The 15,802-nt window shown below is 41.1% G+C and overlaps 1 protein-coding gene across 3 annotated transcripts in view; it reads left to right on the top strand.

Moving 5' to 3' along the window:
- Positions 1–15,802, top strand: part of shq1 (SHQ1, H/ACA ribonucleoprotein assembly factor) — a 95,106-nt gene that overhangs the window by 61,495 nt on the left and 17,809 nt on the right. For all 3 annotated transcript variants that reach the window (XM_061923952.1, XM_061923951.1, XM_061923953.1), the window contains exon 11: positions 2,784–2,904. In XM_061923952.1, the coding sequence (XP_061779936.1) occupies positions 2,784–2,904 (121 nt within the window). The remainder of the gene's footprint in view (positions 1–2,783; positions 2,905–15,802) is intronic.

Below are 15,802 nucleotides of genomic sequence, written 5' to 3'. Positions count from 1 at the left end.
AACCGACGAAAACGACACGACAGCCAGCGACACGGGAGAAAGCGAGGACGAATTCGGCGATCGCCTTTTAACCAACGATTGGTATGTGTTTGTTTGGCATTAAAGGAAACTAACAACTATGAACTAGGTTTACAGCATATGAAATACATTTGGCAACAACATGCACTTTGAGAGTGCAGACCGCCCATTTCAGGCACGCTAAGATCATATATTTTTCCACGATTTCAGCACTCAGGTTAACCATACCTAAATAGACACAAAATACTGCATTACATAAGACTACCCGAATGTACTCGAATGATTGAAAAAAATAAATGTTTTTAAGCTAAATTATTGGTAAACACAGTTTATGTATAATAATTTACGTAAAACCACGAGTAATGAATAAAGTTTTCATCAATTAATATATTCTGTAGACATACCCTCATCCGCTCTCTTTTCCTGAAAGCTGATCTGTCCAGTTTTGGAGTTGATGTCAGCATCTGCTTTGAGTGTCGCAGGATATCCACACATTCTTGCCATCTCTGTCGTAGCATAGCTTTCGTCGGTAAAGTGTGCGGAACAAACGACTGACCATTTCGTCGGCTTTCCCCACAGCCTCGTATTTTGAACAAATTTCGTCCAATTTCTTGCCACTTTCGCATCTTTGGGCCACTGGTGCAACTTGAATCCGTCCCTGTTCGTGTTGTTACACCCTCCGACAACACACCGACGAAAGTGAGAAAATGGCGGATTGCTTCCTGATGTGACAACACACCGACGAGGCATGATGTCTCCAAGGTACGGAAAACAGTCGAAAAAACGGAAAATAACAGAGCTGATTTGACTCGGTGTTTGAGAAAATGGCGGATTGCTTTCCGATGTGACGTCACGTTGTGACGTCATCGCTCCGAGAGCGAATAATAGAAAGGCGTTTAATGCGCCAAAATTTACCCATTTAGAGTTCAGAAATCGGTTAAAAAAATATATGGTCTTTTTTCTGCAACATCAAGGTATATATTGACGCTTACATAGGTCTGGTGATAATGTTCCCCTTTAAGAAAAGTTGATTTTGCAAAATAGATCCCCTTTAAAGCATTTTGAGGTCAGGGGAAAGCATCATCTGTAAACATTTAAACGTGGGATGTCCTATTATTTTACATAATTGCAATAAAACTAACAACTTTTCCAGTGAGTAAGAAAAACTTTGGAATGCTAGTGGTTTTTTGCACAATTCCAGTGAGGGCAAAGTTCCCTGCATATGATCCCTTGGTTAAATGAGAACCAAATGTTTGTTTAAGGTTTTCTTCGCTGTGAGTGCACTATTTATTTCGTTGGCTGAGAATGCCTTGGACAATAGCACCCATTTTTTGCTTTTCCTTAGCAGATTGTTGGTTGTATGATGTATCAGGAAGCTGTTTGTATGCATGATAGAAAGACATTTTGACAACTTTGTTTTAGAATCAAAAATAGAAAATGAGTATTCCCTGCATGTGACATTTTATGACTGTTAAAAGGGTAAACTATTCATTATAGGTCCAAAACAAGTGGAGGCATTGAACCTGAACTTTGGATTCACAAAGGACAATTAGAGTCCCAGCCCTATTTCATATAGATTAAAAAAACAATGACAGAAAACTGCAAGAAAGTGTCCATCATAAACATTATAAAGAAACCGAGGGACTTACCAGCATTGCCACCTGATTCTCAGGGTCCATGGAGGTCCTATAATAAATGCTATCACAACTTTTTTACACCTGCACTCAGCGGCTTGTTCAGGTTCAGGTTATGATCATGCAACATAAACATCTGACTGAAACTGTTATTTACATTGATTACATTTGTAACTGAGAGTCTTGTAAGATGACTGCTGATGTGGTGTAACACACTATGAAAAAAGGACAACAGTTGTAACTCCGGAGGTACTTTTGTTTACAAATCTCCCTGCACACAGCACTGTCGTGAAGTGCACCAGAAAAACCAAGAGCACAATTTCGACTTTCACAATAAAACTGCTGTGCCCAACACCTGTGCTAACAAAACAAGGGCCCATAGAAAAATAACTTACACATTTACTGTTTTTATTACGGACTTGAAGAAACAAGACCTTAATGCAATTTGCAGTAATGGAATGTTGCAATACATCTCACCTCCAATTCCATTCCTATTTCAAAATTGCACGTTTGAGACCGTCTTCTTTTCAGTTCAGGTTTAAACTGTCCAAAGGTGTTTATGGTAATGATAAAATATAAAGAACTGTACATTTGTGTATTGTTACAAAGTTGAGACATTTACATTATTGAAGTGCCGATTGAAACAAATCAAATCGTGAATCATCGATTTAGAACCCTTACAATCGAATTTAAATTGTTTTGGGGTATTGACCACGATAACCAGCCTTGGTAAAGACCTTATGCTTCAAAGTATTTGAATGACAGACTTCTGATGGACTAATCCTCTAAAATTGCTATTTAGGTTGGTGGAAATGAAACACATTTCAAAAGCATTTCTGACCTTAGCTACAATTAAACTGACAGATTTAAGTCAAAAAATTGGATTTTCTTTTGCTTTTAACTTGTCTTCCTTAGTTCTGTTCTATTTTTTCTTACCTATAATCACAATCTTGACCAGAAACCGCTGTCAAATAGCATGCAATAAATCACTCATTGGAATTAATGTGATTTTGCTGTGACGCTGTTCTCTACATGACAGGCTACAAGCCTGTTAAAGCGTGTTGTCAGCAGTCTGTCAGCACCAATTGTGCGTTGTTACGAATAACAATGTTTCTATTTGCATGTCTATAGGGAAAGCCTGCGTCCTCAAATGCCTGCTTGATATTCACAAAGTCTTCAGAAAGAACGACCCATCTTACATACTTAACGATCTGTATATTACAGACTACTGCATCTGGATCCAGAGGATCAAGTAAGTTCTCAGACACTCATTCATAACATACACGCATGCATACACTCCCAAGATCTTCATCTTCTGGGAATTTCCTTCATAGCCAGGGGATGTGCCACTTAGTTCTTGTCAAGCAGTAATGCTCCAGAGTAGAAGATTAGACAATTCACTCCTGAGATTAAGGCCAATTAAATGCCAAACCAGATCAGACGGCATTGCAGTCTTGTTTGTCTCATGTGTTGTAGTACCATCAGTAAATCTTAAAATGCTGTTTCACAATGCACTCTGTTAAATAGCATGTCGGTATGTGCTGAATTGTCTCATATCCGCCAGTGTTGTAATCTTCTCCTAGCACAGGGGTCGGCAACCCGCGGCTCCGGAGCCGCATGCGGCTCTTTGATCACTCTGATGCGGCTCAGCAGCTTACTTGCTGAACCCCCCAATTTTCCCGTGAGACTTCCGGATTTCAGTGCCTCTCGCAGAAAACTCCCGGGATTAATATTCACCGATTTTCACCCTTACGGCTATAATAAGGGCGTGCCATGATGGTACAACATTTGGCGCCCTCTACAATCTGTATTAACAGCATGCCAGCCCAACAATTGTTATACAATATACATCTTCTGCATGCACACGTACGTGACAGCAAGGCATACTTGGTCAACAGCCACACAGGTTACACTGATGGTGGTCATATAAAACAACTTTAACACTCTTACTAATAATGCGCCACACTTTGAACCAAAACCAAACAAGAATGACAAACACATTTCGGGAGAACATCTGCACCTTAACACAACATAAACACAACAGAAAAAACACCCAGAATCCCATGCAGCCCTGACTCTTCCGGGCTACATTATACACCCCTGCTACCACCAAACCCCGCCCCCACCCCAACCCTGCTCCCTCACACATCAACCCCCCCCCCCCCCCCCCCCTGTCTCTGTGCGTCGGTTGAGGTGGGCGGGGTTTGGTAGCGGGGGTGTATAATGTATCCCGGAAGAGTTAGGGCTGCATGGGATTCTGGGTATTTGTCCTGTTGTGTTTATGTTGTGTTACGGTGCAGATGTTCTCCCGAAATTTGTTTGTCATTCTTGTTTGGTGTGGGTTCACGGTGTGCCGCATTATTAGTAAGAGTGTTAAAGTTTTTTTTTTTTATACCGCCACCGTCAGTGTGACCTGTGTGGTTGTTGACCAAGTATGCCTTGCTGTTACCCACGTGAGCAAGCGGAAGCCCCATACAACGTGTGGCTGATCAGGCACGCTGACTATAGTGGGTGCTATATGCTGTACCATCACGGCAGGCATGACGCTGACAAGCGCCATTAATGTAAAACCCGCGTGCCGCACCAGCTTTCAAATTCCACATAAAGGTGTGGGCAGCGTGTCTGAGACCCCTGGTTATTAGCACAAAGCAAAAAAAAAACTTTGTATGCAGTGTTATTTCATTTTAAATTTCAAAAGATTTTTGTGGCTCCCATTGTTTGCTATAATTTGTGAAACTGGTCAAAATGGCTCTTTGACTGGTAAAGGTTGCCGACCCCTGTCCTAGCATAATTGGGCAAAAAACTACAAAATGAACACTTTCGCCAAACCTCCACATTTTGTTAACCTCGTGCACCTTTCACACACGAGCGCATTATTCCGGAATGAGCAGTGTTTCACTATTGGCCTGAGTTCAGCCAAGGGGTGTGCTTGTATATTAAAAAAGGTTGAAAAATGTGTGGCTGATGTTGTAGGCTTGGTGCCCAGATGCAGACACTATAAAAGGTCTGCTCAGATTTAAGTACTTTTTCCCCCTTAGTTGCATCTGCATTTCTAAGAGAAATCTAGAATTCTACTCTTAGAAGTCAGTCGCAGTGAATGGTGAAAGGATGTTTTTCCTCACAAGATAGAAGAGCAAAGAGAAGACAGCAGAACTTTTTTTTTTTTTTTTTTTAGAAGCGTTTTATCTTACTGTCAGCTCGCTGAAAAAGCAAATCTCTCTCTTAGCTTAAGGGAACCAAAGAAACACTCACTGCTTGTCCTCCACTCTTTGCTTTTTTATAGAAAAAAAACTAAATGTCAGCTTGACCTTAGACGCTCAATCTTAGTACACTAAGCATTGATCATTAGATAAGCACACATTCTCATAGCAAGGGCCCGCATTTCAAGAGATTTATTGTCATACGCACTGCAAAAACAGTGATTACACAGAACAATGAAATTCTTACTTTGAGAGCTCTCTTCACACAGCTCAGAAACATTTTTTTTTAAATAAATTCAAGGCATCCGTAATTGATACATCTGCCTTTTGGGTTTGTCTTTCCTCTTGAAAGAAAAATGTTCCTTATTACCTTTTGTATGGGTCATATGAGCTGTCATAGTTGCTGTTGAGGAAAAGATAGCATTCGGCTGATCAGTTTTGCCCAGTTGGCAGGTGTTTGCTTTTATGTAAGTTATTTCTACACAATCTCCATCCATCTATCCATCCATTATAGGCAGTGTTGATTTTGTGCAGGATAAAAGGGGTGCTGGAGCCTAACCCACCTGACAGAGCACATTCACAGCATACTCGAGAGGTGGAATAAGTTAAGGTCCTGTCTACATTAAGCCGGATAACTCCCTAAACACATAACTATTTAGCCTAAACCCTGTGTCAGCCACACCAACCCATAGTTTAAGGTTCCCCTCCTTGGATATTTTTTTACACGGGTAAGTGCGCCATCTATTTCTTGAATCTCTGGCTCTTAGCTCTGTATGGACTCGTTGATCGTTTATAAACGGAGTTCGGAGAGGAAGTGTCGTCACAAAGAACGCGCCACAGCTAGCTTCATAACAACTGGTTTCCACTCGGCGGTAACCAAGAGAAAGATGGAGGCGAATCATCCAGACATGCCCATGTTTCTCTTTCTTTGACATTTACAGGTGCTTGTAGAACTCACACATGCCTTAAGGGAAGGAAACGCGCGATTGCAGCTATTTCGGATACAACACATCTCAGACGGCAACATAGCAATGTTGAGCGACGGTTTTGGTTAAAGGGGAACATTATCACCAGACCTATGTAAGCGTCAATATATACCTTGATGTTGCAGAAAAAAGACCATATATTTTTTTAACCGATTTCCGAACTCTAAATGGGTGAATTTTGGCGAATTAAACGCCTTTCTATTATTCGCTCTCGTGATCGGGAAGCAATCCGCCATTTTCTCAAACACCAAGTCAAATCAGCGCTGTTATTTTCCGTTTTTTCGACTGTTTTCCATACCTTGGAGACATCATGCCTCGTCGGTGTGTTGTCGGAGGGTGTAACAACACGAACAGGGACGGATTCAAGTTGCACCAGTGGCCCAAAGATGCGAAAGTGGCAATAAATTGGACGTGCTAGGCTACGACAGAGATGGCAAGAATGTGTGGATATCCTACGACACTCAAAGCAGATTCATTTCCAACGATAAAGTCAAAGAAATCTGCCGCCAGACCCCCATTGAATCTGCCGGAGTGTGTGAGCAATTCAGGGACAAAGGACCTCGGTAGCACGGCAAGCAATGGCGGCAGTTTGTTCCCGTAGACGAGCGAGCTAAACCCCCTGGATGTCTTGGCTCACACCGTCCCTTATGCCACCGAAGATGATCAAGAGAAGAATATCGACCCTAGCTTCCCTGGCCTGCTGACATCAACTCCAAAACTGGACAGATCAGCGGATGAGGGTATGTCTACAGAATATATTAATTGATGAAAATTGGGCTGTCTGCACTCTCAAAGTGCATGTTGTTGCCAAATGTATTTCATATGCTGTAAACCTAGTTCATAGTTGTTAGTTTCCTTTAATGCCAAACAAACACATACCAATCGTTGGTTAGAAGGCGATCGCCGAATTCGTCCTCGCTTTCTCCCGTGTCGCTGGCTGTCGTGTCGTTTTCGTCGGTTTCGCTTGCATACGGTTCAAACCGATATGGCTCAATAGCTTCAGTTTCTTCTTCAATTTCGTTTTCGCTACCTGCCTCCACACTACAACCATCCGTTTCAATACATGCGTAATCTGTTGAATCGCTTAAGCCACTGAAATCCGAGTCTGAATCCGAGCTAATGTCGCTATATCTTGCTGTTCTTTCCGCCATGTTTGTTTGTGTTGGCTTCACTATGTGACGTCACAGGAAAATGGACGGGTGTTTATAACGATGGTTAAAATCAGGCACTTTGAAGCTTTTTTTAGGGATATTGCGTGATGGGTAAAATTTTGAAAAAAACTTCGAAAAATATAATAAGCCACTGGGAACTGATTTTTAATGGTTTTAACCATTCTGAAATTGTGATAATGTTCCCCTTTAAGTCCTGGAAGAACGGCAGCCTAGTGGGATATGTTTTTCAACGAGTGTGTTGTGGCAGAGGAATGGCAAGAGAACTTTCGAATGTCCAGGTCAGCTGTGATTCTACTTCGCGAAAAACTTTGTCCATTTGTCGAAGAGGAGACAATGAGAATTCCCTTGGATCTGATAAAAAAAGGTAGTGTGTGCTTTGTATTACCTGGCCGACGAGGGAAAACTACGGAAAACAGCGAATACATTTGGACTGTCAAAGCAGTCTGTATCAGTTATTGTCCGCGATATATGTCGAGCGATTAATCAACGTCTAGTTTTGTACTCCATAACTTCATGAAGTGGTTGCGGCCGTCGAGTACGACCGCCAATTTCAGCCTCCAAGCACAGGCAGGATTGCAAGAATGGACAATAAAGGTGAAGGTAAAAGAGTGCGGAGTGTCCTGACCAGATATCTAGATCCCTAGATTGATTGTTGTAAAATGTTCTTTATCACATTGTTTACTTTCACACGTCCATTAAAGATTTGATTTATGTATGACGGCTAAGGTGAGATTCAGTACAATAGGGCTAGTCTAACAGCTGCTGATGGTGAGGCAAGCAAGGTTTACTGTTAAAAGAAATGTGGCAATAGGCTACATTGAAATACTTCACATATCAGACTGCCGGGTAAGGATACACTTCCAGGTCAGAGGTGTTGCGTCGGCGGGCGGAGGGGGAGGGGGTCTTAAAAGATGGCATTGTGTGTGTGTAGACAGGGATAAGGTTGGGTGGGTTATATCCTGTATAACCATATAATAATATAGTGTAGACATGGCCTTAGTGCCATTCCTCCTCTCTTGTCCTTCCGTCCTCATTATGTTAATTGCATGTGCTAATCAGTTTAAATCAGATTGTTTTTAAATGTATGTAAATATGTTAACCTAATCGTATTGACTGACATGCCCCTGTTGTATAAAGCAAAAAAAAGCAAAAATGCAGCTGAACTGTTGTTGACAGCCTGTCTAAAACAATCAAGTTCTTGTCCACCGTGTTCTGCTTTAGGACTGTAGGTATTAATTATTTTAGTAATAGTCTATCGATTAGTTTGTTTGATTAATCGAGTAATTGGATGAGAAACACTTCATAGCCTTAATGCGTATTTTAGGGAAATAATTCAAATAAACAAATAGTCTTCTTGCCATAATCGTATATTCTTTTTTTCTGATACATGCACATTATGAACATTGAAATTGTACTTTTAAAATGTGTGCATTAAATCCTGGCAATTCAGATCACATCACTGCGCACATATGTGCACTCTTGCAGGGGCCGTGCGCGAATATGTTTGTGTATTTTAAGTTCCGGGCGATGCGGTCCAGATTTGATCAATTTCTATTAGTTACACTCAAACGATTAACCAAAACAACAGAATATAAATCAAAGCTTTTTCTATCGGATAATTGATTAATCATTGCAGCACATTTCTTATTACTTAATGAATTTTTATTACTCAAGCTCATGTTGACTCACATGGTCGACTGATTTTGTAGACATAAAGTTTGAGGCCCAAAGGAATATGACAAATAGGCTTGCTTATGCTCACATGTATTGTAGTAATGTTTAATCATTGTCCAGCTGGGATAGGCTCCAGCACCCCCGTGATTCCGAGAGGGACAAGCGGTAGAAAATGGATCAATGGATGCTTACATATTTTTGCAAAAGCAGATTCATGGTCATTTCAAAATGGAACTGCCACTTACCTTCAAAACTTTGGCATAGGAACTAATGTCCTTTTTTCTTAGCTGTTTATTCATCCTCCTTTCCTTAAATACAAACTCTAATTTTATAAGTAAATACAACCATTTGTTATTTATTTTTTTTATCACCGAAATAAGTATTTGTGCTTGTATGAGGAATGTATGGTCAAATATTTTTTATAGGGCTTGAAAGTGTGGCGTGGAAACGCAAAGCACTGTGGGTCTTGCTGGTCTCGGAATAGCTTATTTATAAGGCTGAATGCAAGACTAAAGTTCCTCAAGTTTTGTTTTTTACTTTAACAAGTTCAAAACATGGCGCAAAGGTGCAACATCAATAACTGTTGCAATGGTTGTCATGGTCGCTTCAGGTAAAGTAACTGCTGCAATGGTTGTCATAAGTTTGGTAAGATTTGTCATTTCCAGCATAGAAACAAAGCAAAAGAAGTTTGGTTAGTGAGCTAATAAAGAGATGATAAATAGCCTGGATAGCAGCCATTCAAACATCACTTTTAACGCCATCACCTGGCACATGTTGGTGTCATCACGGCATTTTCACACTGGTAAGTTTGACTGAAAATGTTTCATTGCGTTGCATACGTTGCATTTAATAGGGAGTTAGCGTTAGCTAAGCTAACTGCGGGTTATGAACAATGTACAGTATTTGGGAAAAACAAATACCCCTGTTCATAGATCAATAATTGAGATCATTTTAAATATTTCCCACATCAATGCACAGTGTATTTCAGACTTAAAATATATTAAAGTTGAAACAATTTTCCCCAGGAGATACCACATAGTGACAGGTCATGTTGAACAAAATCTGAAAGGACAACAGTCTTCTCTTTTTGATGTAAAATTCCGAGATCTTGCACTCACCCAAATTTGGTTGGTCTTTCTGAGTCTTTACCGGCCTTGCATTTTGAAATGTTTGGCCCGTATAAAATCTGACTCCGTTAACGACCAAGATACAGGACAAATGTGTTAGCTTTATCAAATCTCGTCTACTGGACGTGCTCATATGAATAAATTCTACTAATTTTACTTATTTTTTAAGGGATCAAGCATTCGGAACAGGGTACAGCTCGTTTCAGTACAGTTCATTGATTTTTTTTTTCTTTTGCACAGTCCATTTTAATCCAGGTTGTTGCTCTCTCTCAGATTACAGCAGGTACAGTACAGCCATGTAAACAAAAGCTTTGGCCAGCTACAATGGCTACCCAGCCCCATCAATTTATTGCAAAATCACCTATTGCCCATCTTCTTTACATCCCTGGCAAAATGTGATTAAACCCCCAATTTCAAGGGTTGGAATTGGGGGTTAAATCACCAAAAATGATTCCCGGGCGCGGCCACCGCTGCTGCTCACTGCTCCCCTCACCTCCCACGGGGTGATCAAGGGTGATGGGTCAAATGCAGAGAATAATTTCGCCACACCTAGTGTGTGTGTGACAATTATTGGTACTTTAAAGGGGAACATTATCACCAGACCTATGTAAGCGTCAATATATACCTTGATGTTGCAGAAAAAAGACCATATATATTTTTAACCGATTTCCGAACTCTAAATGGGTGAATTTTGGCGAATTAAACGCCTTTCTAATATTCGCTCTCGGAGCGATGACGTCACAACGTGGCGTCACATCGGGAAGCAATCCGCCATTTTCTCAAACACTGAGTCAAATCAGCTCTGTTATTTTCCGTTTTTTCGACTGTTTTCCGTACCTTGGAGACATCATGCCTCGTCGGTGTGTTGTCGGAGGGTGTAACAACACGAACAGGGACGGATTCAAGTTGCACCAGTGGCCCAAAGATGCGAAAGTGGCAAGAAATTGGACGTTTGTTCCGCACACTTTACCGACGAAAGCTATGCTACGACAGAAATGGCAAGAATGTGTGGATATCTTGCGACACTCAAAGCAGATGCATTTCCAACGATAAAGTCAAAGAAATCTGCCTCCAGACCCCCATTGAATCTGTCGGAGTGTGTGAGCAATTCAGGGACAAAGGACCTCGGTAGCACGGCAAGCAATGGCGGCAGTTTGTTCCCGCAGACGAGCGAGCTAAACCCCCTGGATGTCTTGGCTCACACCGTCCCTTATGCCACCGAAGATGATCAAGAGAAGAATATCGACCCTAGCTTCCCTGGCCTGCTGACATGAGGGTATGTCTACAGAATATATTAATTGATGAAAATTGGGCTGTCTGCACTCTCAAAGTGCATGTTGTTGCCAAATGTATTTCATATGCTGTAAACCTAGTTCATAGTTGTTAGTTTCCTTTAATGCCAAACAAACACATACCAATTGTTGGTTAGAAGGCGATCGCCGAATTTGTCCTCGCTTTCTCCCGTGTCGCTGGCTTTCGTGACGTTTTCATCGGTTTCGCTTGCATACGGTTCAAACCGATATGGCTCAATAGCTTCAGTTTCTTCTTCAATTTCGTTTTCGCTACCTGCCTCCACACTACAACCATCCGTTTCAATACATGCGTAATCTGTTGAATCGCTTAAGCCGCTGAAATCCGAGTCTGGATCCGAGCTAATGTCGCTATATCTTGCTGTTCTTTCCGCCGTGTTTGTTTGTATTCACTATGTGACGTCACAGGAAAATGCACGGGTGTTTATAACGATGGTTAAAATCAGGCACTTTGAAGCTTTTTTTAGGGATATTGCGTGATGGGTAAAATTTTGAAAAAACTTTGAAAAATATAATAAGCCACTGGGAACTGATTTTTAATGGTTTTAACCATTCTGAAATTGTGATAATGTTCCCCTTTAAACCCCCAATTTCAAGGGTTGGAATTGGGGGTTAAATCACCAAAAATGATTCCCGGGCGCGGCCACCACTGCTGCTCACTGCTCCCCTCACCTCCCAGGGGGTGATCAAGGGTGATGGGTCAAATGCAGAGAATAATTTCGCCACACCTAGTGTGTGTGGGACAATTATTGGTACTTTAACTTTAACTTTAAAACTAAATGCGCAAGCAAATATTTTTGCTATTTTCAACAACTGCTGATGTTGACGCGAGAGGTGTTTATTTAAAATCAAAACAAATTACACAACGCTTCAATTAAATTGCTGTACAAATTTGACACAGAAAATGTAATTCACAAAATGAATACTGACTCATCATTGGTAGAATGGAGTTGTTTTCCCAAAGAGAAGAGCTTGCTTAGATTTGTGCATGAGTAATGGAAATCTGATTTAACACACTTGATTGGATGAGAATAGCAACATCTTTATTGTAAAGTGTTTTGGATCGCTCCTTTTAACTTTAATCCACAATGACGGAACAAGCACGCAGGCTTCGGCGCATGAGCATGCCTGGGAGCAATGAAACCATATTTTTAAAGAGCTGCTGTCATAATTTTGGTTGGATTTTGCGTCATTGTCCCTCTGTTATTTTTATCGGCCTGGGAAGTTTTTTTCAGCAGCCCCAATGAGAAAGTTTAACATAGTTTGTCTCTTCATGGCCAGTAGTTATGGAGTGAGCAACCAAATGTAACCCTGAGGTGACAGAGCATAACAAAATAAAAATGTTGCTATTTCATGGTTATTTATTGTTATTTTTACAGACTTTTTAACGATTTGTGTAAACTGGGAAGTCTGTATGAGTTGCAATCACTTCAATCCAGCGTTTTTCAGTTATAATATACAGTTTTGTTGCAGCAGCCTTTTTGTGTAACGTGACAAGTTTGACGGGATAAGCATTGCTTACTTCTCTGCGAGATATTCCCCTGTGCAGGATTTGTCATGCCTCTGCTAAGTAAGTCATCTTTAGGAGTGGAGCACAAAGATGACATGTAATCTTATACCCTAGGTGCCATCTGGGAATCTCATCAGTCCCAGCAGATGAGGCAAAACCCGATCAGTTGCAAATAATAGGACAACGTGATCAATGGTTATTTGCAGGCCGGAGAGGGGTTGATTTATTTAATCTTCTCTTCGTTCCACATGCATTTCTTCTCATAACGTCCCCATGACCACAGAGACATCCGTTTCAGATTTACAACCTCGTAAAGACTTCACTGTGATTTAAGCCAAAGGGCAGGCCCTCCCTCTTACTCTCACACACTTGCGCACACAGTCTAAACAAAGATGCGACTCTGTGTTTAATCAAGAGCGCTTTCTAAAACAAAATGTCTGCTCGTATTGTCTATGCATGGTGAAAGTTCCCAAGCCCTTGAATGCAACACAAATATTTAGGTACCATTAGTGTGTATACGTTTTTCAAAACTGCATGGCTACTGGATTGTACAAAAGCTGACTTTAGTTTTTTGGTTTATTTCTTCGGTCAATGGTCAACAAAATAAACAGTTTTACATAAACAAACAGTTGTACATTCATAAATTAAAAATGTTGCAGACCGAAAGGGTTTAGGCTGAAGTTGAACACTTGTTGCGCCTAACCCTATAAACAAAGTCAAATACAAGATGAGCTTCCAACAATTATGAAATTTCCTTTTCACAACATATTATAAATACACATTGTACACAACATAAACACTGTTCAATTATATACACAGTAAAGGCATGTGAAATATCCTTATACACCTTTGCACCAATTATATACTATAAACAAACAATTATACTTCCATTATTATTTATATCCCACATTTAGTTTTTAATTAACATTGATCATAGTATTAACTACTGTGTTGATTCAAGAGTGATATATTTTTCCAAGACATTGGTCTTAAAAGCCTACTGAAATGTGATTTTCTTATTTAAACGGGGATAGCAGGTCCATTCTATGTGTCATACTTGATCATTTCGCGATATTGCCATATGTTTGCTGAAAGGATTTAGTAGAGAACATCGACGATAAAGTTCGCAACTTTTGGTCGCTGATAAAAAAGCCTTGCCTGTACCGGAAGTAGCAGACGATGTGCGCGTGACGTCACAGGTTGTGGAGCTCCTCACATCTGCACATTGTTTACAATCATGGCCACCAGCAGCTGGGAATGACTAAAACAGTAAATAAACACAAGACATATATATACTCTACTAGCCACAACACAACCAGGCTTATATTTCATATGCCACAAATTAATCCCGCATAACAAACACCTCCCCCCTCCCGTCCATATAACCTGTCAATACAACTCAAACACCTGCACAACACACTCAATCCCACAGCCCAAAGTACCGTTCACCTCCCAAAAGTTCATTCAGCACTTATTTTTCCCCTAAGTCCCCAAAGTTACGTACGTGACATGCACATAGCGGCACGCACGTACGGGCAAGCGATCAAATGTTTGGAAGCCGCAGCTGCATGCGTACTCACGGTACCGCGTCTGCGCACCCAACTCAAAGTACTCCTGGTAAGAGTGTCTGTTGTCCCAGTTCTCCACAGGCCAATAGTAAAGCTTGACTGTCATCTTCCGGGAATGTAAACAATAAAACACCGGCTGTGTTATCCGGCACAACAGTCAGGAGGTGCATTATACGGCGGGGGTGCGTTATCCGGCACAACACCTGCCGCAATACACCGCTTCCCACCTACAGCTTTCTTCTTTGCTGTCTCCATTGTTCATTGAACAAATTGCAAAAGATTCACCAACACAGATGTCCAGAATACCGTGGAATTTTGCGATGAAAACAGACGACTTAATAGCTGGCCACCATGCTGTCCCAAAATGTCCTCCACAATCCGTGACGTCACGCGCAGCCGTCATCATACCGAGACGTTTTCAGCAGGATATTTCGCGCGAAATATCCTGCTGAAGGCCTGCTGAAGGCCCCGCCTTCTGAAATACATCTCCTATTGAGAAGTCCCAGATCCTTGTGTGGAGCTCAGCGAACTACAAGGATCTGGGGAGAGTTAGGTTACAAAAACAAGGCACCACACAGGAACAGTAAAGGCTGAAATACCCTCTCGCGTCACATCGCTTGCTTGACAGAAGGTGGACAATAACGTGGGCCACCAAAAATTGTACCTTTTGCGTTACCAACGACATGGACCCACATAGTGTGATTGGTCTGCTTTTTTTAGTCCATAATTTCCAGGTTTTCCTTTCTGCCCGTCTTCTGCCTCAACTCTTTCAGGGGTTGCACAGCCCATCTTCCCACCCGTCCTCTCCTCTCCTGCTTTTCATTAGTAATCCATTCGCAAAGGTCAGACAAAGACTAAAGGGAAGTTTCTGACTTTGCCCGCAAAGCCACGCCCCCTTGGTTACTGTTCTCATGTACCACACTTTTGTCAAAGATAGCAGAAGATCCGCAATTACTTGCTGGACTTTCAGACAAAATGAGCATAGCTTTCCCTCCCAATTATGGAAATCTGTCTCAGCGATCACTTAAGAGAGGGTTAAACTACTTTGCCCAAAGCTACATTCATGAAATGTGTGTTTCTGAAGGCACAAATTGTGTGCATGTTGATGCAAAGTGCTGGCGATCAATGGGGGAAAAAAACAGCCGCCACATTGACTACACATTCAAATTTTCCATGAAAAAAAGAGTCCTTATGCTAACATTGTTACTAACCGTAATCTCCCTAATAGATAGCCACATTAAAGGAGAGAAGTTACGTAAAAAGCTACACACATAGGCATATGAAAGTAAATTGGGTAATCCGTTGTATGGGATTTCTAACTATGGGATTTCCTCAACGATCATTTCTTTATTCAATTACAGAACTAACCTTTGAAAAAACAGCATTATGCTTGTTTATGTTCTCAACGTTCAAATGAAAATGCACTCTCTCACAAGCAAGCTTTGATACAACGAAGACATTTGCTGCAGTTTGTCTTCAGTTTCGGAAATGGAGAGTTTTGCTCCTTCCAATCTCTCCATAAATCGTGTATCCTGTATTACAAGTGCCCCATGCATACCTAAGAACCATTTAAAAAAAAAAAACGCCAATTCTACTGATTTTT

Source organism: Nerophis lumbriciformis, linkage group LG28 (assembly GCF_033978685.3).
Source record: "Nerophis lumbriciformis linkage group LG28, RoL_Nlum_v2.1, whole genome shotgun sequence".
Lineage (NCBI taxonomy): Eukaryota > Metazoa > Chordata > Actinopteri > Syngnathiformes > Syngnathidae > Nerophis > Nerophis lumbriciformis.
The sequence above is the reverse complement of the archived record's forward strand: the minus strand, read 5'-3'. Positions and strand labels throughout refer to the sequence as shown.